Below are 27,888 nucleotides of genomic sequence, written 5' to 3'. Positions count from 1 at the left end.
CCATAAACTAAACACGTTTTACTTTCTAATTCAAAACCCAAAGAATGTAATGGGTCATTCATTCGAATGACTTCACTCTAAAAAAAAATCCTGGATGAACAAATCACAACTCACCTGGCACATCGTATTGCCGCTGTCCGCTCATGTCCATTTATCTTCATTTTAACACCTGAATCCGAAGTAGGACGCGTGTGATGGAAAATTCAGCATCTGTAGTGAAAGAGAGACTCGAATCGCCATTGCTACGGTCCGCTGTACCGTCGGTACCGTGATGTGGAGCAAGACAATCATCACATTGCGATATCTGGTTACATGAAAAAAATATGTAACTTTGTAACATGGTTACAAGATTGAAACTGCTTTCTTATTTTAAAAATCGATTGATCATCTTTTCGTCATTAAAAGGCTGAGTCAAATCGTACCCTAAAGAAGCAATTATATTCAATTATCATTTTTTATGACGGTAGCGCCTCCCTGTGGTCGATATTGATACCATATTTCCTTATCTCAAAGCAATGAAGTACCCACTCACTGTCTTAATCTTCTTACATGGAATGAGTTATTTTTGTAACGGATTAGACAATGAGCGTAACAATCTATTATATAAAATTTACAAAGAAGCTTCAAACCCCATCAATAGTCTTTCCGAGCCGAACAGTGAGCTAAAGCGGACGTGGTTTCAGAGTAATAAGTGGAAGAATTTTGCCAAAAGTTTAAGTGATAGCTAACTGTTTGAAAACGCTATGTGAGTTGGGAAAGCCCATAAAAATCTAAAAGAATTGTTAACTAAATTTTAAATTGTTCTAGAATTCGGAAAGATCGCTATATATTGTGGAAAGTTGAATTGGCCCAAGTGCAGGGAACAAGGCATTCCCAATGTGAGTGAAGAAAAACCGCCATGATAATTAATAATGTAGATTTCAGCTAAATGTGTGTCCTTTTGTAGATCTTAAATTAAGATAGTTGCTGACGTCACTATTCCAGCAAACCTTGAATCTGCTGCTCGAGGCTTAGGTAAATGTGTGAACCATTTGTTGCGTGTCGTGAAAGGAAATTGTGCTGTTCTATGTAATTTTTGATCCTAATGGACCCGTGTATGTGCTTCTTTTTTTTCTTGTTCGTGAAGGAATCATATCCTTCACGTGAAGGTGTTCCTGCCGGGTTCTAGAACCGGAAGTAGGTTGTAGGGGGATTCGACCACTACGAATCCTCTTGGTGGATCCAGAAGCTTGGTGGCTTGTAGGCTATAGGTCTCGTCGTCCGGCCAGTGAACCTCCATCGCACCTACGGGCCTGGGAGACTCCACGACTCCCGAGAATTCTCGACTGGAACCAATTACCATCGGATTCTCTTTCAATTAGCCTCGAGACAGTTGGCGGTCCGCAGCCAATCGGACTCGCATGTGAGAGTGCTGGTGTTAGCGAAGACACGCACCACTGACAGCCTACACGCGTGTACAGAAGCAGCCCCGTCATCGATAAGCACAACCAACACTGCAACCACCAATACAAAAGCAACCCCGTTGCGCTATCATCAACCCTGCGTCTCCATCGCCGCATCCATCGTTGGACGTCGTCGCCTGAGCTCGGGTCGAGCCAGATCAAGGTCAGATAGAATAAGTAGAAAGCGAACTGAGGGACCAAAGTAAAGCACGGTCGTGCGCATGAAAATTCCAATTGGAATCGTAGGAGTTTAGGAGCGGTTTTGAATACACTGATGCAAGTTTGAATGTTGGCTAGTTTACTCTAGATGACGAAAGATATTTGATGGGAATTTAGTAGGATTTTGTTGGGAATTTTAGCTGTGCTCTAAATTGATTGGGTCATTGGGGTCAGAGTTGTGGTGAGAAAGGACGGTCTCGAGTAAGAATTTTCCGTGGTTTGATGGACTCGCCCTGAGTCACGCTGGGCATTGCATATTGCTGCTTCACATGCAAACGGTTTGATCGTCTGCTTGGCGCTAAAGTGAAGTCAGTCGAGGAAAAGACAAGATTCGATTCCAATCAGATTTTGAACCGTTACAACTTTTATAAAAGTGTAAACGAAATTAATTTTGATTTTTAACTTGGTAACTAGGGGAACTTACGTATTTTCGGCAGTTTTGTTCTCTTCGTCATGGGGGGTTTTTTGAAACCTGTTGAACTTGGAATTTGCCTCAAATCCTTCCCAACCATGCTGAGTTATATGCCCAAATGTTAGGCAATTCAGCCCACAAAAACCCCCATGACGAAGAGAACAAACCTGCCGATAATACCCTTGGTCACCATAGTTGTAGGTACATAAAACCAATATTTAATTTGTGTACCGCGACGCAGTTTGCGTTAATCGATTCCCTGATACCCGTTGAAACACCCTTGACTTGACACCTCCTGAAGTGCTCATGAGACCCCCTGGAACCCTTTACGGGCCCGCAAATACTCCTTGAAATGCCCCCAAGACCCCCTGTCCCTGAAGCGCCCCTGAGACTTGCTAAACCAACCCTGAAACGCTTTTGAAACCTCAAGGTGCATCCCTGAATTTACATGGAACCCCCTTAAATGCACTTGAGACCCCGAAATGCCGCTGAAATCCTTGAGACCCCTTGAAGCGTCTCTCTTGAAAATGGGACCATTCTGGGAAAAGACGACACATGTGACACATTCTACCGTGACATTACAACGTTTTGAAGCCGTTTTGGTCAGATTTTCCACTATAACTTGTAAATTCGACCGTAAACCCTCAAATATTATTGCATATTCGGATTCCTTGTAACATTCCCAATAAGTATGATCTGTTGAGTATGTATGAAAGTATGTTAAAAATTGGAATGAGTAACGTGACGTTACAACGTTGTAACGTAACGCTACTAATTTCCATCTTTAACATACATTCTCAATGAAAACTAACTGTTCAACAGATTAAAGATATTGGAAATTTCACAAGGATTCCGAATATGCAAAAACTTTTGAGGGTTTACGGTCGAATTTGCGAGTTATAGAGAAAAATCTGACCAAAAAGGCGTCAAAACGCTGTAACGTCACGGTAGAATGTGTCATGTTTAGGAATTTTTTCCTTATTTTCGTAAATTATCACTGTACTATTCATTGTTTTCAGAATAATGTTTCAGTGGGTAGGAGATTTCAGCAAAGAACACATTGTTATTTTAAGGAACTTTGCTATAGACACTAAATAGTTTGAACTTTGGTTTTAAGGAGAAAATATGCAAGCTTTATCGAACAACTATATTTTTTTTATGAACTATTCCATGATTCAAACATGCAAAATTTCAGCGTGTTATGTTCTACAAATCAATAGATGTAGCAAAAATACACTATTTTTCTGAAAACACCCACTCTGGAAAATTGAGAATTGCAACAATAAACCAAATCCCGTTTTGCCTAGAATCAAAGGTCTACCTTGTATAACTTTTTCCACAGCCGTCGGATCACATCGCGGTCTTGGACAAAGTTGTTTTGCATATAGTCACCTACAATAATACCAACGGGTTTATTTTTTGAACGCTTACAGCACCACCTAGCGGCAAAATTCGAAAACTTAAAATTTCTGCATACATTTGGCCAAGTTTTCCCATACAAACTTCAAGCGTTTTGAGCGCCCCCTTAGGCTCAACCGATTTTGCTCAAATTTTGAACGTAGCTTCTGGGAGTCCAAAACAACTGATTTTGGAGGTAAGACTTAGCCTTCCTTTGGCGTTAGGGTCATTTTTTACCCAAACCGCACACTACATCAGCGAGCTGCTGTCAACGTGATGCAAAAGGAAGGTTATCAAAATTCAGAAACTTGGGTATAGATTTAGTTTTCAGTAGCCGGAACTGTCAACTTAAGTCATTATTAGGATCAACAAAAGATAAAATATGTTATTTAAACAAAGCGGGAGTTTACAAGATAACATGTCCACATTGCAATAAAATCTACATAGGACAAACTAAAAGAACACTTGAAATTCGGTTCAAAGAACATATTGCAGAGGTTAGAAAAAACGGGTAAAGAGTTAGAAAAGGGTTTAGCGTATAAATTTAAATCGAAAGTAGCAGAACATGTTTCCAGGATGAACACCTGTTGACAAAGGATAACATTAGTATCCTGCGATCTTGGAGCGGAAAGTTTAGAAATCCACAAAGGAAGGGCGGCATTACTTCTTAACCCTCTAATGGATACCTGGGGTCCATTGGACCCCAGAGCCACTTTGAAGTGGTCGCAAAAAAGTTTGGATTGACACATCGGTCCCATTTTCACAGTACCTTCAAACTACACCACGATGAGTTATTTGTGCAAAAATAACAAATATTTCATGGCGTAATATAGATTATTTTTTATGTCAAAGTTGAACCGGGCGATTTTGGTCCCCTGGGGTCCATTGGACCCCACGACACGAATGATTATATCTTGTGATCGTCACTTCCTAGAATAATGCTGTCTTCGACAAAATTGTTCAATAGACCAAGGGCAATCTTGTGTCGAACAAATTGAATTGGAATTAGCCCAAAAGGTGGCGCTATTGTTTATTCAAATTATGGATTGAAAGTTAAATTTAGCTTGAATATCTTGTGATTCGGAATGTATAGAAAGTTTGTGTCTTCGGCAAAAGTGTTCAATACATCAAGGATTATTTGGTAATGAAAATTATTTTAAAGTTTTTCTGCGAAAGGCCGTAATTAGTTCGTATATGCCCAGCATCCTAGATTACCGAGTGGCAAGCGTCCTCAAATAAGTACGCTTCTTTTGAAGTGAATATCTTGAGAATAACACAATATAATTACATTCTGTTTACAATACCAATACTTCCAATTTGGTGGATAATTTACTTCAGAATTGACTCACCCGGATACCTCCAGGAATTCCTCCCAAAATTTCTGAAGGAACTCCTACCAGGATTCTTCCAGAAATTAATACAGGGATTCTTTCAGTAATTCCTCCCGAGGTTCCTCAACGATTTCATCTGGGAAATCCACTTAAAAGCCCTCCGGAAATGACTCCCAAAACTACATCAGGAATTCCACCAGGGATTCAACTAGGAATTCGTAAAAGGATTCTTCCACAAATGCTTTTCGAGATTTCTCCACGAATTCCTCCCAGAATTTCTTCAGGAATTTGTCTCCGAATTGCTTCCGGGTTTTCTCCAGAATTTCCTCCCGGGTTTCCTGCATGAGTTTTTCTAGGAAATCCACTTGAAATTCCTCCTGGGATTTCTTCAGGAATTCCTCCGGGGGTTGCTTCAGGAATTCCTCCTGGGATTTCTCCAGGAATTCTTCCTGGCATTCCTCCAGGAATTCCTCTCGGGATTCTTTCAGGAATTTCTCCCGGGATTCTCCAGAAATTTCTCCCGGGATTCCTCTAGGAGTTGCTCTCGAGATTCCCCTAGGAATTTCTTCCAGGATTTCTCCAGGAACTCCTCACGGGATTCCTCCAGGAATTTCTCTCCAGGAGTTCCTGCCGGTTACGGGAAGAAAACGTTGAAATTTACATTCCATTTTTTTCGATTTTTCATGAAAATATATTTTGTATCACAGAGAACAGACATCCAAGCCTATAGAAAATTGTCTCGAAAGCTGTGCAAGGATTCAATTTTTTTAGCGTTGACAACACTAGCGTCACCTATGTGGCAAGTTGCTACAATTAGTGGTGAGTACGCATATCTACATAAGTTTTATATTCACCACCGACAACAGCGTGGGAACATTGGGATAGCAGCACCACCACGATGTTGCCACTTGTGTTGCCATTTCAAATGAACGTTTAATTCCTTACACAGTTTTGAAACTGAGCTTGGATGTCTGATCTCTGTGCTGTGGAAAATTGTGTAGATTATGATCAAAGTATAATTGTATATATCCCATAATCTGTAATATAGACACTATAGATTCCATATGCTTTCCAAGGTGCAGACAACTGTAAGGGGCCGTTCATTTTAGGGTGGTGGGAAGAGTCTCTGATTATGCTACGAGCCATGTATTAGGTATGGGAAAATAGGGGGAGAAGGGGGGTGTCAAAAATCGTCAAAAAAATGGTACGCCATTTATGGATGGCCCCTAACCATGCGATCTGTCAATTCGTTTAGACAAACGAGATTTACGGAACGATAACGACTGTGGGTTGTGTGACGTCATTTTCTATTAGTACACACTAAATTCACTATAAAACACTCTAAAATTGCGTAATTCAAATATTTCTCCCCAAGTCTGTAGATTCTATAGTGTCTATATTCGGTAGGTCCATGTCCTGCCAAATAACAGCTGTAGACACCATCTCTATAAATAAAAAGCATCGCGCACCAGCGCCTCCCAATAGGAGAGATCGTATCAAATGGCTCATCAACTGAACATTTTTGACCTACCCAACAACTAAGAGACCATTTTTCTAAGAAATCAGGATCCTGAGATATTATGAGATAAAAAATTTGCATGCTATCTAGTACTGCCTAGTGGTGGAATATCGAATCAAACGGTCCATAATCTATAAGTTCTTGACCAACCAAACAACTTTGCCGAAGACATCAACTAGGGTAATTCGCTAATTGTTGAACACTACCCAAATGTTGAACAGTTTCTGAATATTTTATTATAAACCTTACTTAAGTAATTTTCATCCAACGTAAACTTATGATGTAGATGCATATACATGTGGGTCACGATATTGCTCTAATTAAGTTACAAAATTATACATATTTTACGTCATAAAAAATTATTGAAAATTTCGTACCGCTGATGACGCGAAAACTGCACAATTCTTAAGATTAATGTTAAGAAATTGCTGTTACGAAATAAGCTTTGCGGGCAAATCGACCACAAATATCAAAGGCACATCATAGTTACAAGACATGGAAGGATGTCATTAATAGTTTAACATTGTTTAAAATCACATTTTCATTGTAATTTAATGTGAAAAAATATTTTTCCTATCACACTATCATTATGCATCCATGATCCAATTGTTGAACACTGGCATAACCTACGATGTGAGCATGATTGCTAGAATTTTTTTTCACTTTACCTAACCGCATTGCATGGGGTTTCAAGGGCGTTCCAGAGATGTTCTAGGGGTGTTCCAGTGGGCTTCAGAAAGATTCCAGTGATTTTCAATGGGTTTCAAGGGCGTTCCAGAGGTGTTCAAGATGAATTCAGAGTGTTAAGGGGGTCCGAGGAGTATTTCAAGGCGTTCCAGGAGGCTCAGGAGCAACCCACGGGTTTTCAAGGGATTTCAGGGTCGTTCCATGTGTGTTATTGGGGGTTGAGTGGGTCCCATGGGTGTCCAGGAGAGTTTCAGGGGCTTTTAAAGGCGTACTTTTCTTCTGTCGTTTTCGCTTCTAATCTAATCTTTTCAGCCATTTTTGCATCTTGTTATGTTTAAAACGATTTCAGTCCACTAGACCTCTCTTCAAATGTGCGATTCCTTGTCATTTAAATGAATTGTCACTAGCTCGGACTAGCTGGGCACAAAACACGAAAAACCCGGAAAAAATCCGCCAGAGTGAAAAAATATCGGATGTCGGGTCAAAGTCGGGTCAAATTTTATCAAATGTTGGACCACTGTTGGACCCACATCGGGTAACTATCGTGTCTGTGTTGGGTTTGGCGGCCAAAATAAAAACAGGTGAATGATAGGTTGATGTCGGGTTATACGTCATCAATTACGAACAAAGCTTCAACCGTTCAACAATGAATTAACTACATCGGCTGTTTTCCTACTCTCCGCATCGACCAATGTGGCGCTAGCTTCTATGCGCGAAACATCGCTAAAAGTAAATCGCAAAAATATTGTATGGCGAATACCATCTAAAGGCAAATTATTCAAAGTGGAAATCATTATTCGAAAAAATATTTGGTAGTGGTTGTGCACAATGGTGACCACTATTAAGCCTACCAAATATTTTTTCGGGAAAAGATTTGTATATCAAGTAATTCAAGTTTAGATGCATTTCGCCATACAAAATTAAATTGATTTACTCCTGCTGATCAACTGTGGCTGCGCGCAAAGCGGGTAGTCCATTGGCGAGAACCGTCCAACATTAGGATGAGTTTGCTTAAGGAAGCGTTCAACATTTGGGTTACAGACTTCCCATACAAATGTTCTATTTTCTCTTAGAAAATGGAATTTAAGGGAATATAAATTCAATGGGCAGTATAAGGGATAAGTAGATCTAGACGTTCACTGGATATTTTTCAACTTAAGTGGAATTATACACGGAAAAACAAACAAAAACCAAAATGCCGGTACTAACCGTTCAACAATTGGCGAATTACCCTATATAAGTAATCAGGATCCTGAGATATATGAGATTTAAATTTTAATAGTGTTACGTCGGTTTGCCTCTGATTCCTCTTGGGTTTATTCAAATATTACGAAACGCAAAATTTGACAACTTAAGGGCTCTTCCCTTCTCCGTGCAACAACTTTTGTATGGAAAATTTTGAATGAAACGTAACACAGCGCTAGACCACCTCCCATTCCTTTGCGTTACGTAATATTTGAATAACCCCTTTTGACCCGCTGGACATATATGTCTACTCGTCTACAGCAGTGCGATTTACTTTATTGTTTCGGTACGTCTTGTCCTTGTCCGCTTGTTTAGGTACGTTATATCCTGTAGATCGGGGGCATTTTTCAATGCTCACTAGCACCACCTAGTGGAAACTTCCCGAACTAAATTATTCATCACTAGATACGCGAGAATATATGTTGGGGTCCAATGGACCCCAGGGTCCCAAAACGGACCTTCATTTAAGGTATCCTCTTGAGGGTTAATAAGGATCAGGGAAACGGTCAGTCAGTTAAATTCATACCTCAGCGCAGAGCACGTGATAGGAACACGTAGGTACCTTATAAGCTTACAAGTGGTAGTCGAAATACGCGTATCTGTCAAAGGATAAGCAACATAGGGCGGAATTAAAAGGTACGAAACTGATTACACTCATTCGAAGAGAGAACTTTACTTAGAGGGTTCGAAAAGTCGGTACAAGACAATAAACCATTTTTTGGAGATTGTTCCCTATTTTTACTTTTGAATATGAATTTTTAGGCAGCCATCCCCCAAGAAACACGACTTGTTTTCGAACAAGTTACATCAACATTAGTGCAAATTATTCATTGTTTGTATTGATAGCAACAGAACACAATTACTTCTTCTTTGAAACGCAAAAAGCGCAGATTATGAATCGTTATGCAACTTGACCTAGAGGGAATCATAAAAAAATAGAAAAGGTGTAGACTCGAACCAGGGATACCACGAGTATTAGCTACTCACCTTACATACTACACCAGAAGAGATTTGCTGCTCAACACACCATAAAACTACTGAAGTTACGTGTTACTTCATTTCACCTTCTTTGTCACAAGTTATAGAACTGTCAAAATCAAAAGACGCGCAAGTTTTCCGCAACACATTTGGAACCTTATCGAAACAAACAGAGTTGGATGTTGCATGACTGTAACATAGCACATTTAATGCAAGCTGACTGTTTTATCACTTGTAAGGAATATGTAAGCTCCGCCTCTACAAATCGATGTCAAACACGAGGTATTTGGCAATTATGAAGCAAAGCCGAAACATTACAAAATTCAGAGTTTAATTGCAACTCAATTGACAAGATGGAAGTTGCGTGTGCTTTCAGTGCAACTCATTAAGACCAAAGCATAGAAAGCCACATTTTGGATAATGTTGCAGGTGCAGCTGCTTGTGGGTCTGAGACAGGGCCGGATTTACAAATGTGGGGGCCCTCTTTTCAGAGGATTTTTTTTTTCATTGTAGAAAAAATCCAGAAAATATGGAAAATTCTTCCAAAAATTAAGGTTGTTATTGATCGATCAAAAAAACGATCAATTCTGACTATACATGTCAATGGTTGCTCCTCCGTGATTGATCTGAACTGGTACCAGTTGCACTGTGATCCAACTGAATAAGGGGCTGGGACATTCCACTTATTCTCAAAGTGCAATTTTAGCAGCTCATGCATATTTGATCAATAACGGCGCCGGCCAAGTCCTTATAGTCAGCTGGGAAGGGAAAGGAATGTTAGAGTGTACTGGTTGCTGCTACTAGAGACCGAGAGCACTCTGCGTCCCACAACCCGCACGGACTGGGGTATTTGTTAGACGGAAAGAATGGGAGATCTGGGAGTCACCGTTGGGTCGGTGATGCGATCCATGGATAGGGTTATTTATAGTGTTCGTGATAGATTGTGTGGTGAATAAGGTGAATAAGGTCACAGCACGCTTTGGTTGCATAACTTATAGGCGTTATATATACACTGTGCTGTGAGTGGAAGTTGGAAGGGAGGGAAACGACTTTTTTCAATTCGTTTCTGGTTCTAGCGATGGCTATGAACATATGAATATACATGAGTTGTATATGTAGAGAAGAGAGAGTGAGAGAAAGTGGATAGAAAGATACAAAGTAGGATGAAAAGGACGGGCCAGGGATTGAACCCATGACCTTCTGCATACGAATCAGAAGCGGTAGCCACTAGACCACCAAGCCCGTCACCAAAAATTAAGGTTGTTATTGAAGACATTTAATCTAGCTTAATAAGCGTAACTAGAAAAATAGGCATCCGCTATAAACTAAGCATAACAGAGATCCAGATATGAAAATTTTGTCTGAAGACGATTGTAAAAGAAATTTTATCATGTATTGCAGACTACATCTCAAATTGGACTACATATCACACTTTTTTTGGTACGCCTAAAAAGTGTGATAAAAGTGCACATTTGCCTCGGATCGTCTCGACGTCTTCGGTGCACTTATTCCTCCATTTACAAGGAATAAGTGCACCGAAGACCTCAACTCGATACGACGTGACCCTGCGTTGCAATCACACTTTGAAGGTGTGTTCACACTATTGTGTCAGTCCAATTTGGGGTGCAGTCAGCAATAAATTACGCTTTATGCGAGAGTGTTCATAGATTAGATTCCATTGATCAAGTCGAAATTCACTAGAAAGTCCTTTAAGAAATTTAAAAATAGATTTTATAGGAGACATTTTCGATAAATTTCAGATAAAATTTATAGCGCTGTCTTTGGGGCCGTTATTGCAAAACCTCCAAAAATAATTTCTTGCGGAAACATTGATGAAATCTATAGAGTTGCTGACCGATTACCTGGTTTCTTTTTTTGTGGAACTTAAGCATAAACATTCCTAACGCGACTTTGAGAGGAGTTTCTGGTGAACGCACAGAATAATTGTTAAGAACTCCTTGTGAAACTACAAGAGGCAAAAAAATCCATAGTGGTATTTTTAGCGGAAATCCTACTAAAAGCTGCTGTAGAAATTCCATCCGAAACCCACAATGAGTTTCTGATGGTAAACATTTGGTAAAAATACTGAAGTAAAATTTCATGATAATCTTTGGCGGACGAATTTTTAGCCAATTTAAACAGAAATTGTTTGGAAGACTTTAAATATTTCAAGATCTTTCCATAATTTCTCCACAAATATGTACTGCAATTTTCATAAGGTACCTATGGATTTGTTATAAGTTCACCTTAAATTTCACATTCAAGCCAGGAAGGAAAATTTGTCATGGATTTAATCATATTGAAGAAAATCGGATCAGATCTCCGCCTAAATCCGACCTAAAATTCTTGCTTGTTCCTTCAAAGAAATATTTCAACAATTCTGGGGTTCGATTTGAATAATTTATAAGTTTGGTAAGCAAAATCAAACTACACAATTCTAAAAATTTTCTTTATTCTGATAGAAACACTTGCAAATCTTTAAAGAACTATGTAGGATTTTTTTTAAAATAATACCAATAATTTTCGACAGAAATGAACACGAGTTTTCAGCAGAAACTTTTCAATTCTCTATTCCATAGCGTTTAAGATTTCATCCAGAATTCAGGTGAAGATTTTCTCATGTATTTTCGGTAAAATAACTTGTGCAATTCAAACTTTAAAAATCTTTACAACTTTCTGGAAAAGTTTGAAATTTTATTAAAAGGCAGATATCTGCTTCTTTCTAATTTGAAGCATAATATTTCACACATATCTTGAGAGTAGATAAAAATTAAATCAAGATGTTTATAGCATTATTTTTTTCGGTATCCATTTGAAGTAACATTTTGTGGGGGCCCCTGAAATGTGGGGGCCCGGGGCCATGGCCCCCCTGGCCACCCCTTAAATCCGGCCCTGGTCTGAGAGTCTACGTAGTTTATGAACAGCGCAAAACAGAAAGTTCACTGGGTGTTTTATGTGCTCTCAGTTGTGTCATGTAAGTGATCGTTCGGTCTGGGCAACCTCTGATGGAAGACGATGTACCTAGTGTTTTGAAAATGCACCTTAGACCCTCCTGAAGCCCCTTGGAACCTCCTGAAACGCCCCTGACCCCCAGAGATCCCTGGAACGCTCCTGAGTCCCTTTAAAGCGCTTCTAAGTTTCCCTGAAACCAATAAGAGATCCCCTGAAGTTCCTTTGAAACATCCTTAGACCAACTGAAACGCCTCTGAGACCTCCGGATACCCACTGAAATCGCCTTAAAACGCTCATGATATCTTTTAATACCCCCTGAAACTCCCTTCAATGCTCCTGAAATCCTCTGAAATGCCACTGAGACCACCTGGAACTCCCCTGGAACCACGTGAGACCCCTTCAGGCTCACTGGAATCACCCAGAGATCCGCTGAAACGCCCCTGGGACCCCATTGAATAATCTTGAGCCTCCCTGAAAATACACAGCGACCCCTAGAACGCACCTAAAACCTTTGATGTGCCTTGAGTTCTCCTGAAAACCTGTGGAGTCCCCATGAAACGTACCTGACACGCCCCTGAGACCATTGGAGCCCTCCTTTAGCCCTAAGAAGTGGAACTGTCCAAGAACTCCCTGAGGCACTGTGAAACTCTTTTGAGGCCCACATAAGCGCACCTGTGACCTCTTGGTTCTCCCCGGAACACCCCTGAGATCTGCTAGCAGAGTTTAGAACTTAATCGCGAGTCACTGAGTACTCAGCTTGTGTTACACTCGACAAGTATAACACATCGTGAAGCGACGTGCTCGGATCTCGAAAACGCTTCCCAAACTGTGGTATTCATTCTCTTGCCCGGTTCAATACGAGAGGGCAATCAAGGGAGAAGATGCTCAGCGGCGCTAATGGAAGTGATGCATTCGGCAAGAATATTTTTTTGTCAAAACTCTTGATTATTATGGAAACACAATCTGCAACATCATAAACACAATTAAAACTAAATAGTTTGTAACGTTTTAAAGGCGAAAATGCGTTAAATAATGATGAAAATAACGTATATTTACGGTTGTTTAAAGCCAACTATGAGAGCTCATCGCAGCAGCTTGTCTATATAGGAGTATCTTCTTTGTATTCCTTCGTGAACCATGCGACTCGACGAGAAAACATAGACACGCCTGGTAATAGGACACGTTCGGTGTAGTACTAGAATTGTAATAATGAGCTACATTTTTGTATGGCGAGACGGCGAATTCTCAGTTTGTGCAATGAAATGGTGCAAAAAGCGTGGGTATTATGATTTATTGTCTAATTTATTGATGTTTGAGCAAAACTTTGGGTAACTGCGTTATTGTTTTCTCCATTTCTCGCTACTTAAACAACACAGTATCCCGAAGTTTTGCTGGAACAGCATACAATTAGGCAAGGAATTATAACACTAACGCTTTTTGTACCAATTTATTGTAGAATCAATAAAGTGTTGCGCCCTCATAACTCATAAATGACGAAAATTACACCAGGATTTCATACAGATTAAAGACTTTTCTCGACTTTTTCTTTATTCAGAAAATCCAGTGCATGCTCATTTTAATATTACTTCAGAAAATTTTCCGGGGATTATTCTGAAAATTTTCCAAAAATTCCTTAAATTTATTTTCAGGGATTCCTTCAGAAATTCCTCCAATATGTAATTCTCTGAGTATTTTCTCCAGGTATACCTTCACGAATTTTTCAAAAAATCTTCCAAGAATCAACTCGGAAATTTTCTTTAGGGATTGTATCTGATATTTGCCTACGGAATCCTTCGGAAATTTCACAAAGAATGTTTTGACGAGCACTCATTTCTCTAGGGATTCTTACCAAATTCTTACAGAAATTTCATCCATAAACCCTACAGAGGTTTCTTCAGAAATTCTTCAGTTTTTTTCAGAAAATTTTCCATAAGTTCTTGCAGATTTTTTTCCAAAGATATCTTTGGGAATTCTTTCGAGGAATACATCACTCATTCAAAAGAGTTCATTCAAAAATCTTCTTTAAAAAATGCTTCGGAAATGTCATCAAATTGCAATCCTCATCGAGTGTTGGTCCCCTCACCGCATCTTGGTGTCTCAACGAATATTGGCACCAGGCCTCATCGCATCTTGACACCTCATCGGGTATTGGCCTCCTCATCGTATCTTGGATACCGCACCTCGGTCTCCTCGCTTCCCGAACCACCACCAGGGCGTCCCTGGGCCCATAACCTGTTGGAAATAAAAACACAGGCGAGGCTTTGTTCTCCAAACCCAGGCACTGACTGATATCGCTACCAGCTCAGTGCCTCTCCTTTATTCAATCTAGGTATAACATATTTACAATTTATTTCCAATTACCTACCAGTTGATACCTAGCTCTCCACTGAGCTGTGTGATGCACCTCCAAGGATGTACCTACCATTCAACACGAGAAGTGTTATGACCCACTGAAATCGGAACCGGATTCAGTGGCCGCGAGTGAAAATTGATTGCGTCGCGAAGTGTGGCGGAAAAAACGTTTGTGATTGCAAATGGCCCGGAAAACTCCGTGGAGCGGCCATTAGTGTAAAGTTTGCGAAGACCGACGTTCGGCTGCCACGCGGTTTGGTGAGAGCCGAATATGAAAATCCAGTGATTGCATAAGAAAAAGGAGAATAATTGAGCAACGCTTATTTTTGTGGATTCCGCTGAGTGATTCTTATCTCGAAAAATTGGTGATTGATTGCCCCTCGTGAAAGGAGCTCTGTGATGCTGTATAGGAATCGTGACGAAGAGCGACCTATCAGCAATATCGAAGTGATTCCGGAATAGTTTCGGAAAATTAGTGACCGAAAGGAAACGATTCCGGAAAATTCGAGAAAAGAGGCGTTTCCACAAAAACGACTGAACGTGAAGCATCGTGGCGGGCGCCATTTTGCTTGTGAGAAGAAAAAAGTGAAAGTGGGGTGTCGGGGCATAGCGCCACCGGACACTGAAGAAATATTTGACCATAACCTTGAAAGTGAAAAACATAATTCGTCACACGGGCGACGGAAAGTGAAGATAACCTCAAAAGGTGAACGGTGGGTGTCGTGGTATAGCACCATCATACACCAGGTGAAAAAGTGAACAGAAATTGAATAAAAAAGAAAGTGATGTTTCTGAGGTCTAATGCCAAGAAGCAATTGTTGTTTCCGCATATGAGTGGTGCTTCTCCGAGCGCGGAGCAATTTTCTACACCGACTTCAGGAACAATTCGGGAACAGCGAGCGGAACAAGAAGCGAAGAAGATACGTGACAAAATGGCGGAAACTGTGGAAGCGCTAAGCCAGTGTTGCGAAACGACACGGGCGAAAGTGGAACGGATCCGTAGAACAGTTCAAGCGGCAGCTGGTGATCATCGTAAGTTTAGCATTCATGCACTGCGGCTGTATGAGAAAAAGTTTAACGACTTCCAGAACCGCATCCACTTGACGACCCCTGCGAGAAAAGGTGAGTTCGAACCAAAATTTATTGAATTTGAAGAGTTGTATGAATACACGCGGATCGCAATTTCCGAAATGGTGCAAGCCTACGAAGACGAGGAGAAAATTTCGGCGGCGGCTGCCAATAGCATGCCGAAACCTAGCGGCAGTGGAATGGCAACTTCTGTTAGTTTTCCCCCGACGATTGTGTTGCAACAAACAGCGCTTCCAACGTTCGACGGACGCTACGAAAACTGGTTCAAATTTCAGCAAATGTTCCGGGACGTTGCGGATAAATGTACTGCCGACTCCGCAGCGTATAACCGTTCGTCGAATTTGCTCGAGAAGCTTTAAAACTCGGTGGCTTATGCGCCACTCTCGCGAACGAGAGACCACCGGTTCATATTTAAGTTTGCCCGACCGTGACGACTCTTACCTCAAGGCTTTTTCGAACGGCGGTGGCTCAAATCATTAACGCACTAAAAACTTAATATAAAAAACGCACGAACTGAAACAATAACGAAAATTTACACCAAAAAGAGACTAAAAACAGAAATAATCACAAAATCAAACAATTAGGGGTCGCTGAAGTGAATTTATTCAAACATAAAAAAAACAAACAATGAAACTAAGCTCAACAAGCAATCAAATTCGTTTTAACGTATATTATTTTTACAAATATCGTCAAGTGTGTGTGTTGTGTGTGTGTATCATGGCCATGATTGACGTACCTGCGCAGGTTTTGTTTCGACGGTGCTTTCTCCTGGCCAATCGTCGACGTCGCGCTCTCCTTTACGTTCGCCGATCTATAGGTGCGGAGGGGGAGTGTCGGCGGTCCGGTACTCTGCCCGATCGTACTTAAACCGTACGCGGGTAGGCCGGATATGATCCCTGCTCCGTTTGGCTGCCAGTTTTGGCGGGCGAGGAGCAGCGGAAATGGCTTAAAGCCCAAAATAAAAAGCGTCTTTGGACGCTGAGGTCCAAAGAGGGAACACAAATTGAAAACAATATACACTAAACGAATTCACTTTCAATAATTACCTTTTGAAAAACAAACAAATGCTCAGGGAACAGAGTGTCTGCCCCTGGCGACTAAATCCACAATTTAAATAACTACAAAACGAAAAACAAAGACAAATAAATTCAAATTCACTTTAAACTACACTGATTTACTAAGCTATAACTCTAATAATCACGATACGAAGCTGCACTACCTTGACAAGGCTTTAGTCGGGAAGGCACAGGGAGCTATCGACCAACAGATAATACGCGATAATGACTATGAGGGGGCTTGGCAATCTCTAAAGGATCAATTCGAAAACCTGCCTGCTTTGATCGCCGTTACAACGACAAGGTTGTTGAACTTGAAGGCTTTGAACCACGAGTCTTTTTCGTCTCTGAAATGCTTGATTGACGATGTCGAAAAATGCGTGAGCTCCTTGGAATATCACGGTCTGCAAATGGACAAGATGTCGGAGGCAATCGTGATTAACCTCACGGCATCGAAGCTAGATCCCAGTTCAAGGAAGGCGTGGGAATCGAGCGTGAAGCGCGGCAAGCTCCCGGTGTATAAGGAAATGATAGCAATTCTGAAGAATCAGTTAGCCATTCTGGAGCGCTGTGAAAGGGCAAAGCCGCAGACAAAACCGAAAGGTTCGAACTCAACCACGAAGTATTCGTCAATGTCAGGTGTCTGCAAATCGCATACGGCGATTGTCAACAAATCTGAGGAAGGATGTGCATTGTGCCATGCGAATCATTCGGTAGAGCACTGTGACGCATTCAAGAAGTTGAATGCCAACGCTCGCTACGGTAAGGCTAGGCAGTTTGGGCTGTGCTTCCTTTGCCTGAAAAGGGGTCATCGAACGAACGATTGCAAAACGGTGAGAAAATGTACGGCGTGCTCAAGGAATCATCATTCGTTGCTGCATCCCGAGGAGCACAAGGAGTCCCAGACACCAAAAGGCGTAGTTGAAACAACCCCCGACGTGAAGACCATCGATAAACCAGCTGCCAAGGACGTTTCGCCATCGACAAATTGTCAAGTGTCCTGCAATAACAACGAAGTGCAACAACAGGTGCTGTTGGCGACGGCGGTTGCATATGTGATCGATGCAAGCGGACAACGGCACGTATGCCGTGCTTTGTTGGACTCTGGAGCGATGGCCAGTTTTATGTCTCAGCACCTAGCAGACCTTTTGGACTTGAGGAAGGAGACCGCAGACGTTCCAGTTGTCGGCGTCACAGGAATGCGAACAACGGTGAAGTTTAAAGTCCGTGCCAGAGTCGAATCTTGTTCGTCTAATTATGCTTTCTACCAGGATTATCTGATCGTACCTCGGGTGACCGGAGCTCTCCCTACTAATCCGGTGGAAGCGGATCGATGGCCGATTCCACAGGATTTGTACTTGGCGGACTCTCGATTCTATGAGCCAAATAGAGTCGACTTGCTGATTGGTGCGGAAATATTTTTCGAGCTTCTGCTGCAAGGAAAGATTAAGATGGCTGATGAATTACCTGTGCTGCAAGAGAGTGTTTTCGGATGGCTCGTGTCAGGACGGGTCATTGAATCAACAGCAAGCAACGTCCAAGTGTACCACGTAGCGAAGGATGAACCATCGGATAAGGAGTTGGTGAAGGTACTCAAGCGATTCTGGTCGGTGGATGATCAGAAATTGGAGGTTCTGGATCGAGCGGAGGAGGATGATTGCGAACGACATTTTGTGCAGACGTACCAAAGGATCAGCAGTGGACGTTTCATTGTGCGGCTGCCTTTTCGAAATAACGTGTCGGAGCTGGGCGAAACGCGACAGCAAGCTGAAAAGAGACTGCAATCCTTACAGCGAAGATTCATCAAGGACCCAGAGCTGAAGCAAGCCTATAAGGCATTCATCGATGAATATGTCGCTCTTGGTCACGCTCGGATCGTCGATGATACAACAGATGCCGATGGCTACACGTATTATCTCCCTCACCACTGTGTGTTGAAACCAGACAGTTCGTCAACGAAATTGAGGGTGGTATTCGACGCGTCAGCTAAGAGCTCTACGAATTTGTCATTGAATGACGTGATGATAGCCGGACCAACAGTGCAGCCACAGTTGTTCGACATTATGCTGAGGTTCAGGTTCGTGAAATACGCCTTCACGACAGATGTGTCAAAAATGTATCGGCAGGTGAAGGTACATGACGGAGACTGCCGATATCAGAGGATACTGTGGTATGATAGCCAAGGCAAGCCCATCGTGATTGAGCTGACGACCGTAACATACGGAACTTCGGCGGCTCCATTCCTGGCGACTCGATGTCTGAACCAACTTGCCGTTGATGAACAGAACAACTTTCCCGAAGCCAGCGAAAAGGTGCTCAAATGCTTCTATGTAGATGATGCTCTCACTGGAGCCAACGAGTTGGAAGAAGCCAGGCAACTGCAGAGCGACCTTATAAGTCTCCTGTCGAAAGGCGGATTTGATCTACACAAGTGGTGCGCCAACGACGCAGCACTGCTAAGCGATATTCCTCCGGAACGCCGAGAGAAGCAGGTCGATTTTGAAAACCACGACGTGAACGAAGTCATCAAAACTCTGGGACTGCTGTGGAATCCCGTTGAAGACGAGTTGGTGTTTCGAGTGCAGTTACCAGAGAAACCGAAGGATGGTCTGACGAAGCGGCAGATATTATCGGAGGTCGCACGACTGTTCGACCCTCTCGGGCTGCTCGGACCTGCAATAGTGATAGCGAAGATAGTGATGCAAGAGCTCTGGAAGCAAGGTTTCAACTGGGATGATCCTGTAAGCGGAGATGTGCTGAATAATAAAATAGGCAGAGCTACACGTGAACACGTCTTTACTGGGTGACAACGTCGACAACAGAGAAAGAATTTTTATTTGAAATTTCTTAGCCTACTACGATCTAATATAATACAACTTATATTTAGTTAGGTTGCTAAGGGCAACGCGTGGTCGGTTGCACACTCAACACCTCCGCTCAACCGAACAACCCCAGCTTGTTCCGCAACCGTTCGAACGATCCTCGTGCTAGTCCTTTGGTGAAGATGTCCGCAACTTGCTCGGATGTTGGCTTATAGACGATCTTGAAAACGCCGTCCTGGATCTTCTCTCGGATAAAGTTGTACCGAATGTCGATATGCTTCATCCGCTTATGGTCTTTTGGCTCCTCAGCGATGCGGATACATGATTGGTTGTCTTCGAACAACGGGATCGGGTGATGTAGAGCAACTCCAAGTTCGTCAAGCAGATTATTTAGCCAAATCGCGTCACAGGCAGCTTGACTCAGAGAGATGTACTCGGCCTCCGTTGATGACAGTGATACTGTTGCTTGCTTCCGAGTCATCCATGAGACAGTAGCTCCATAAACTTGAAATACATTGCCGGATATTGATCGGCGGTCATCTTGGTCGTTGCCCCAGTCGGCATCGGCGTATCCAATTAGCGGCTGATCTTCTCCACGTTGGTTGTAAACCAGACCAAGATGCATGGTCCCCTTCAGGTATCGCAGTATGCGCTTCAGCTGGCACCAGTGGAGATCGGTTGGTGCGGCCTGGAACTTGCTGAAGAAACTCACCGCAGCACTGATGTCCGGTCTTGATGCCAGTGCCAGGTACGTCAAACATCCGATGAGCTCCCTGTACGGCTTCGTAGTTAATCCTTCTTCTTGCTTCTTCTTTTCCAATTTCAGGTTCGGTTCCATCGGGGTCGCTACCAGCTTGCAGTCGACCATGCCGAATCTCTGTAGGAGGTCAGCGATATATTTGGGCTGGCTTATTTTCATGCTTCCTCCGCTCAAATCTCGATCCACTTTCAAACCAAGGAAGAGTTTTAACTCCCCCATATCGGACATCTCAAACTGGTGTGATAGTTGGTGTTTGATCCGGTCCACCAGCTCCATCCGGTCCGAAACAATGACGATGTCGTCCACGTACAATAGCAGGTAGACGACGGATCCATTCGACTTCAAATGGTACAGGCAACTGTCTACATTCGACCGCTTGAACCCTAGGTTCGTCACGAACGAATGGAATCGATCATTCCAGCTCCTCGGGGCCTGCTTAAGGCCGTACAACGCTTTTCGGAGACGGCACACTAGACCTGGGTTTGTGCTCTGGAGGCCCTCAGGTAGTCGCATGTATATCTCCTCCTTCAGTATGCCGTTGAGGAAGGCGGTTCTAACGTCCATCTGGTGAATATGGTACCCCTTCTTGTTCGCTACCGCCAGAAGCGTCCTAACAGTGGCAATTTTGGCCACCGGCGCGTACGTCTCGTCGAAGTCAAACCCCTTCCGTTGCGAGTAGCCTTTCGCAACCAGCCGCGCTTTGTAGCGATCCACGTTTCCAGCTGCGTCTTGTTTCACCTTAAACACCCACTTGCAGTCCACAAGGTGTTTTCCCGCCGGTTTCGGTACTAGGTCCCACGTTTTGTTTTTCTCGAGCGACTCGAGCTCGCTGTTGATGGCGGCCTCCCAGTGGCGCCAATCGTCTCGCTTCCTCAGACCGTCGATGGTTGACGGTAGGTCCTCGACGAACGCCTCCGCATTCAGTGCGAAAGCCATCACCACGTTGTCAGTCGCCTCGGAGCTGCCATCGGAACCTGCGAAACATCCACTGCCAGTATTTGCTTTAAAGCCAGTAATAAAATCAAGAAACTTACCGGGGATTCTGCGCTCCCGTCCGCTGTGCCTCGTGGACGCCTCTGCAGGACAGTCTCCACTATTTGTTTGCGAAGGGAGCGCGCCGGTCGGATCTTCGTATTCCTCGTCGTCAGCAGAATCATTTTCGATCGGCTCGTGCGCTTCAGGAACTTCATTCACTGCTATAGGTTCATCATCGTCGTCGGATTCGTACATCAATCTCACCGGTTCTTGCCTCTGCGTCACCTTCTTGGTCTCATCGAAAACGATATCACGGGATGTGAAAATTGCCTTCTTCCTCGGATCCCAAATCCGATAGCCATTGGTGGTGTATCCGATCATGACGTTCTTCTCGCTTCTCGGGTCCAATTTTCCACGCTTTTGTTTCGGCACCCACGTGAAAGCAGTAGAACCAAACACTCGCATTTTGTCTACGTTCGGTTTTCTACCGTACCACATTTCATATGGCGTTTTTCTTTCTTCCAGAGCAGACGTCGGGCTTCTATTCAGGATGTAAGCGGCAGTGAGGACAGCTTCACCCCACACCGACTTTGGTAGGCCAGCGTCTTGCAGCATCGAACGAGATTTGTCCAGCAATGTGCGATTTAATCGTTCCGCTACCCCGTTCTGCTGCGGACTGTACGGGACGGTTGTCTCCATACGGATTCCTTCAGTGCGACAATATTTCTTGAACGATTGGCTAATATACTCCCCGCCGTTGTCGCACCGGAGCCTCGACACCCTTGTGCCAAAGAATGACGTCACCAGTGCACAGTACTGCTCGAACTTTTCCTGGACCACATCTTTCGATGCGAGCAGATACACCGTCGTGAAGTGGCTATAATCGTCCATGAACGACACATAATAGCGCTTTCTGTTCCACGTGGTTGGAGTGAACGGCCCACACACATCGGAGTGAATAAGCTCCAACGGTCGGGAAGAACGGCGCTCCACAGCACTGTCTAACGGTTGTCTTGTTTGCTTACCTGCCAAGCACACCTCGCACAAACATCGATCTGGCCAGTCCCGAATCTTCGCTGCCGTCTCAATCATCCCATGCTTCCAGAGGTTTTTCAGGTTCGTGCCGCCAAGATGACCATACCTTCGATGCCACAGCTCAAAACTGTCATTGTTCGTTGTCATGGCACTCGCGCTCGCTGATTCCTCATCACCACGACGGTAGATGTCGAGGGCGTATAGTTGACCTGTCCGTTGGCCAACGCACACAGTGTGCCCGTCCTTCTGGATGGCCACTTTTCCTCCAGCAATCTTCACCGTCATCCCGATGTCTTCGAGCCTACGCACAGAGAACAAATTGCATTGTAACTCGGGCACATACAAAACGTTTTTCACCACCGACGGATGCCTTCTGCCATCGATCACCATATCGACACGGATTGTGCCGGCAGATTCCGCCACGATGACTTGTCCTGACTTGGCCACCGAAATGGACACCTTTCGCTTGAGTGGATGCATTTCTTCGAACAGCAGCTTATCGCGGACCATGTGGTCCGTCGCACCCGAATCCAAAAACCACTCGATGCGCTCGCTCGACATCGCAGTAGGCGCCGAAAGTGCGCCGTCGCCCGTGGTTGCAACGAACGAAATTTCATTTTCACGCGTGGTGTGCGCACCGCTACTTTTGAATTTTCGGTTCGTTTTCGCTGTCGACTTGGTGCTTTTCTCGTGTCCCTTGCCACTTGCCGGACGGAAATCGGGGCATTCCGCACGCTTGTGCCCGAAGCGGCCACACTCGAAGCATTTGAACCCGCTTTTCTTCCCCGCAAAGGCCGACTCACCTGTGTGATCATCCGCGTGGCACGTTTGGTTCGCACGTTTTGCCGACTCATCCATCAGCCGTTTCTTGACATACTCCAGAGTCAACTGGTCCGGTTGGATGGTTTCCAGCGCCGTGATTAGCGCATCGTACGATTTCGGCAACGAAAGCAAAAGCTGGCATACGACGTCCTCCTCGTCGATTTTCACTCCGGCGGCCTTCATTTCTCGGAGCACTTTTTCGAACTGCAGCAGGTATGCCTTCACATTTTCGCCTTCCTTTAGCCGCAACTCCTGGAACTGCTTCTTCAGGAACAGCTTCCCGGCGATTCCGACGCGCTCGAATGCGTTTTTCAAGGCGTCCCACGCATCTTTCGCCGTCCGTTTGTCCTTCACGTAATCCAGTTGGTCCTCTGCTATTCGGTGGATGAGCAAATGTTTGCACTTCCGGTCTCTGGCCATGCGCTCGTCGAGTTTCTTCTTCTTCTCCGCTCTGACAGCAGCTGTGTCCTCCGGGAGATCCTCCGCGTACTCCTCGTCCTCGATGGCGTTCTCCAGACAGTCGAGCAAATTTTTGTCCTCCATCAGAACCTCAATTCGGAATTTCCAGTTTCCGAAATTGGTTCCGTCGAACAGCCACAACTTTTCTTCACCCATTTCCGCGACCGCGTGCACTACTTTTCGGAGCGAACTAGATTTTTCTTCCGCGCTGGGCTCATAACCTAATAAAATAGGCAGAGCTACACGTGAACACGTCTTTACTGGGTGACAACGTCGACAAAAGAGAAAGAATTTTTATTTGAAATTTCTTAGCCTACTACGATCTAATATAATACAACTTATATTTAGTTAGGTTGCTAAGGGCAACGCGTGGTCGGTTGCACACTCAACACTGAACATGTGGAGAAGATTCAGAGAAGAATTGAGTGAATTGAGTTCTTTGGCGGTTCCGAGAAGAGTAACTGTTGGCGCCAATGCCAAAGTGACGCCTTGACATGTCCGAACATGCTCACCGCATGTTGCCAAGTTTTGTTTTATTCCTGCCCGACTGCCTCCACAAAGAACATTTCATTCGCACACATACGCAGGCACGGCATGAAAATTATCAATAATAGGCTCCGCCTCTCCGCCAGCAAGTGGTAAACTGCTGCAGCCAAGCGGCAAACCGCTGCTGCCAACTCAAAACTCCCTAGCATATAAGACGCATAGCATTAAGAAAAAGAGTCAGTTGTCATTTGTATCCCAAAGTGTTAACATCTAATAAATAGTTGCTAAGTCAAAGCAGTGTTCCGTTCTTTTTGCATCCGACCAAGGCTCCAGAGAAGATTCCCTACAGCGGATCCGAAACCACACAAAGTGGTCCACCAGAGAACAGTCCACCGCGATAAAACTTCCATCTTGAAGCTGTGTTGCGTGCAGTATTGGCTTGAGTGGCATTTTCCCCACCGTCCTTTTCAGGACACAAGAGTTGTTCAGAGCCACAAGATAGCCACCACCCGCTCTTGCGAGAGCATCAGAGTTATTCAGAGGCTGCATTCGGCGACACAGTTTTGAGGATTGGACAGTTTTGCGTTCCCACTGGAGCCGGGCTAGCGCTCCAACAGTAACAATGGATGGTGTTAAGTTCTTCGAGATCATGGGCTTCGCTGATGCATCCAGCAAGGCCTACGGATGCTGCGTATATTTGAGAGGTGTTAAATTCGACGGCACAGCTGAAATGAAGTTGCTCTGTGGAAGATCGCGAGTTGCACCCTTGAAGGAAGGAAAACGGATACCACGAAGCGACAATGAACCAGGTGAACTGACGATTCCGCGTCTCGAACTGTGTGCCGCGAAACTCCTAACCGAACAAGTGTTGAAGATTACGGATGCAGTTGAAGTGAAGATAGATCGCATAGTGCTGTGGTCTGACTCAAAGATCGTGCTTCGGTGGATTGACTACCTGAAGGCGGACGCTCCTGTCTTCGTGCGCAACCGTATTACATGCATCCGGCAGGCTACAAGAGAACGTAATTACGAGTGGAAGTACATACCGTCGGAGTTCAATCCCGCAGATCTGATTTCTCGCGGTGTTTATCCAGCGTCATTGAAGGCATACGACTTTTGGTGGCAAGGGCCGGCGTTCCTACAAGCTGCAGATTTTGAAGAATGCTGTAAATGTGAACACGAGCCTGGCGAGGCCAACAACCGATCGCTGAACGATGAAGTTGTGGCAGCCGCCATTATTCCAGACAATTCACCAATGGCAATGACTATGAAACATAGTGACTTCCGCAAGCTTCAGCGAATTTTTGGATACGTAACTCGATTCGTGCAGAACTGCCGGAAGGCAAAGGGAGATCGCAGAACTGGAGGACTACAAATCGGAGATCATCGAGAAGCAATGTTGACTTTAGTGAGAATCGTTCAGTTTTCTACGTACGGTACTGATATCGACAAACTGCTGAAGGGAAAGTCGTTAAATAGCAAGCTTAGCAACTTCAAGCCCATCTTCGATGCTGATGAAAGACTTCTGCGTGTTGGTGGCCGAATCAGAAACTCCGACTTGCCTCGGAACCAACGACACCCTTTGATATTGCCAGACAAAAACCATTTGACGGAGATCATCATAAATGCTCTACATCGTGAATATCTCCACGTTGGACAGAATGGATTGTTGGCCATAGTGCGTCAGCAGTTTTGGCCGATGAATGCAAAGCGGACGATCAATCGTGTACTCCGGAAGTGTGTCCGATGCTTCCGAGTGAAACCAAGGGATGTGGATCTATTAATGGGTGACCTACCGAGCTTTCGCGTAACGGTGTCCCATCCCTTCATGAGAACAGGAGTAGATTATGCCGGACCGGTACTCCTGAAACAAGGACGAATGAAGGCGCCAATTAAGGCATACATTGCACTCTTTGTATGCATGGCCACCAAGGCTATCCATATTGAGTTAGTGTCCTCGCTGTCCACTGACTCTTTTCTTGCCGCATTACATCGTTTTGTTGGAAGGCGCGGCAATGTAGCAGAAATACTTTCCGATAATGGAAAAAATTTCATTGGGGCCAACCGACAGCTTAAGGAACTCCAAACTCTTACGATGTCGGATATGATGAAACAAGAAATCGCCAAATTCTGTCAGCCCAAAGGAATAATGTGGAACTTCAACCCTCCCAAAGCCCCGCACCAGGGCGGCTTGTGGGAGGCAGGCGTCAAAAGCGCCAAATTCCATCTGCATCGAATTCTCAAGGAGGCTTACCTGACGTACGAAGAGATGAGTACCCTCCTGGTGCAAATAGAGGCGATATTGAATTCTCGGCCTCTCTGCGAACAATCTACAGACCCAATGGACTACGAAGCTTTAAGCCCTGCACATTTCCTCGTAGGGCGTGAACTAACCGCAGAAGCTGAACCAATGTACGACCATTTGAAGGAGAATACCCTGTCTCGATACCAACTCGTCCAATGTCGCAAGCAGGCTTGTCCGCACTGAGCGCATGAAAATTCTGCTCTTTGGATTTACACCATCAAGCGCATCATAAATTAGAAATCTTTTCATCTTATCAGATAGAAGGATGTTGGAATATTCTGAATGTCATTTCGAACTGTCAAAAAACCGCACCGCAGCGCCGCACGGGCCGTTCAAAGTGAAATTCACTGGAGTGTTTTCACCCGGGTGAAAATCTCTTTGCGCGCTCCATGTGGCTCTGCGGTGCGATTTTTTGACAGTTCGAAATGACATTTAGAATATTTCAACATCCTTCTATCTGATAAGATGAAAAGATTTCTAATTTATGATGTGCTTGATAGTGTAAATCCAAAGAGCAGAATTTTCATGCGCTCAGTGCGGACAAGCCTGGTCGCAAGCAAGCATTCTGGCGACGTTGGTCGAACGAATACATCACGGAGTTGCAGCGCAGAGGCAAGTGGTTCAAGAATCCTACCCTTATTCGAATTGGACAACTCGTGGTACTGAAGGGAGATAATACACCACCGCAGACCTGGCCACTTGGCAGGGTCGTAGAGATACATCCGGGAGGCGATGGCGTCATCAGGGTTGTCTCGGTACGCACCAGTACAGGGACCTACAAACGACCTACAACGCAGATCGCTATTTTGCCCATAGAAGACAACGACCAACAGAAGGTTGAGGCTAGCTCAACGGGGGGTGTATGTTAAGAGTAATTTCAGCCGCAGGGGTGTCAGCCTTATTAAATCACTTTGATGTGCCCCTCGGCAGCTTGATTTTGATTATTTTCTTGCGGCCTGCACACTTCCTGTGCGAGAGCCTTTTGTTACTTCAGAATAAAACAAGCATTCGGTGCGATAGCACGCTTTGTAAAGTGATCCGAAATAAAGTTATTTTTACAGTCCGAGAAGTGTTATGACCTACTGAAATCCCAAACAATAGAGTTAGTGCATATTTACATGAGAGATCATGTAAAATTACGTTACGTTCGTGCAAATTTCCGCGTAACCTGTTGATGTCCATGATGATTTACGCGATGGTTGGCGGAAATTTACACGATGGTAATGTAATTTTACATTATATCTTATGTAAAAGTGCACTAACTCTAGCATTCCCTTTATGTGCATGATTTCTCGCTGAATTTTAATTACATATTTTTTCTGTGAAGGATTCTTCCAGTCATGGGAAGACTTCCATGATTTCTTTTAAAAAACTTCCATTTTTTTTAGATTTTTTCCAGATATTGCTTTAGACATTTTTACAGCCATTTCACAAGATAAGTAGGAATATCAAAAAGTTATCTTCAAAGAAAAAACCTTACATGCATTGCTTCAGAACTTGTCTCATGATTTTCGTAAAAAATCCTTTATGGATTCATTCAGAAAT

At 43.9% G+C, this 27,888-nt stretch overlaps 2 protein-coding genes across 2 annotated transcripts; both read left to right on the top strand.

Annotated features, from left to right (window-relative positions):
• Positions 1 to 17,098: 17,098 nt before the first annotated feature.
• Positions 17,099 to 19,486, top strand: LOC134292166 (uncharacterized). The gene has a single exon (XM_062861028.1). The coding sequence runs from the start codon at positions 17,099 to 17,101 to the stop codon at positions 19,484 to 19,486; it is 2,388 nt and encodes a 795-aa protein (XP_062717012.1).
• Positions 19,487 to 24,660: 5,174 nt separating this feature from the next.
• On the top strand, positions 24,661 to 26,526 carry LOC134292162 (uncharacterized). The gene has a single exon (XM_062861017.1). The coding sequence runs from the start codon at positions 24,661 to 24,663 to the stop codon at positions 26,524 to 26,526; it is 1,866 nt and encodes a 621-aa protein (XP_062717001.1).
• The last annotated feature ends 1,362 nt before the right edge of the window (positions 26,527 to 27,888 follow it).

The sequence above is a fragment of the Aedes albopictus genome, chromosome 1 (genome assembly GCF_035046485.1).
Source record: "Aedes albopictus strain Foshan chromosome 1, AalbF5, whole genome shotgun sequence".
NCBI classification, from domain to species: Eukaryota; Metazoa; Arthropoda; class Insecta; order Diptera; family Culicidae; genus Aedes; species Aedes albopictus.
Note: the sequence above shows the minus strand (reverse complement) of the source record. Positions and strands in the feature narration are given on the sequence as shown.

What these genes read in the sequence shown, in the direction of transcription:
- LOC134292162 (XM_062861017.1), top strand. Translation starts at nt 24,661, where the DNA reads ATGGATGGTGTTAAGTTCTTCGAGATCATGGGCTTCGCTGATGCATCC.
- LOC134292166 (XM_062861028.1), top strand. Translation starts at nt 17,099, where the DNA reads ATGTCGGAGGCAATCGTGATTAACCTCACGGCATCGAAGCTAGATCCC.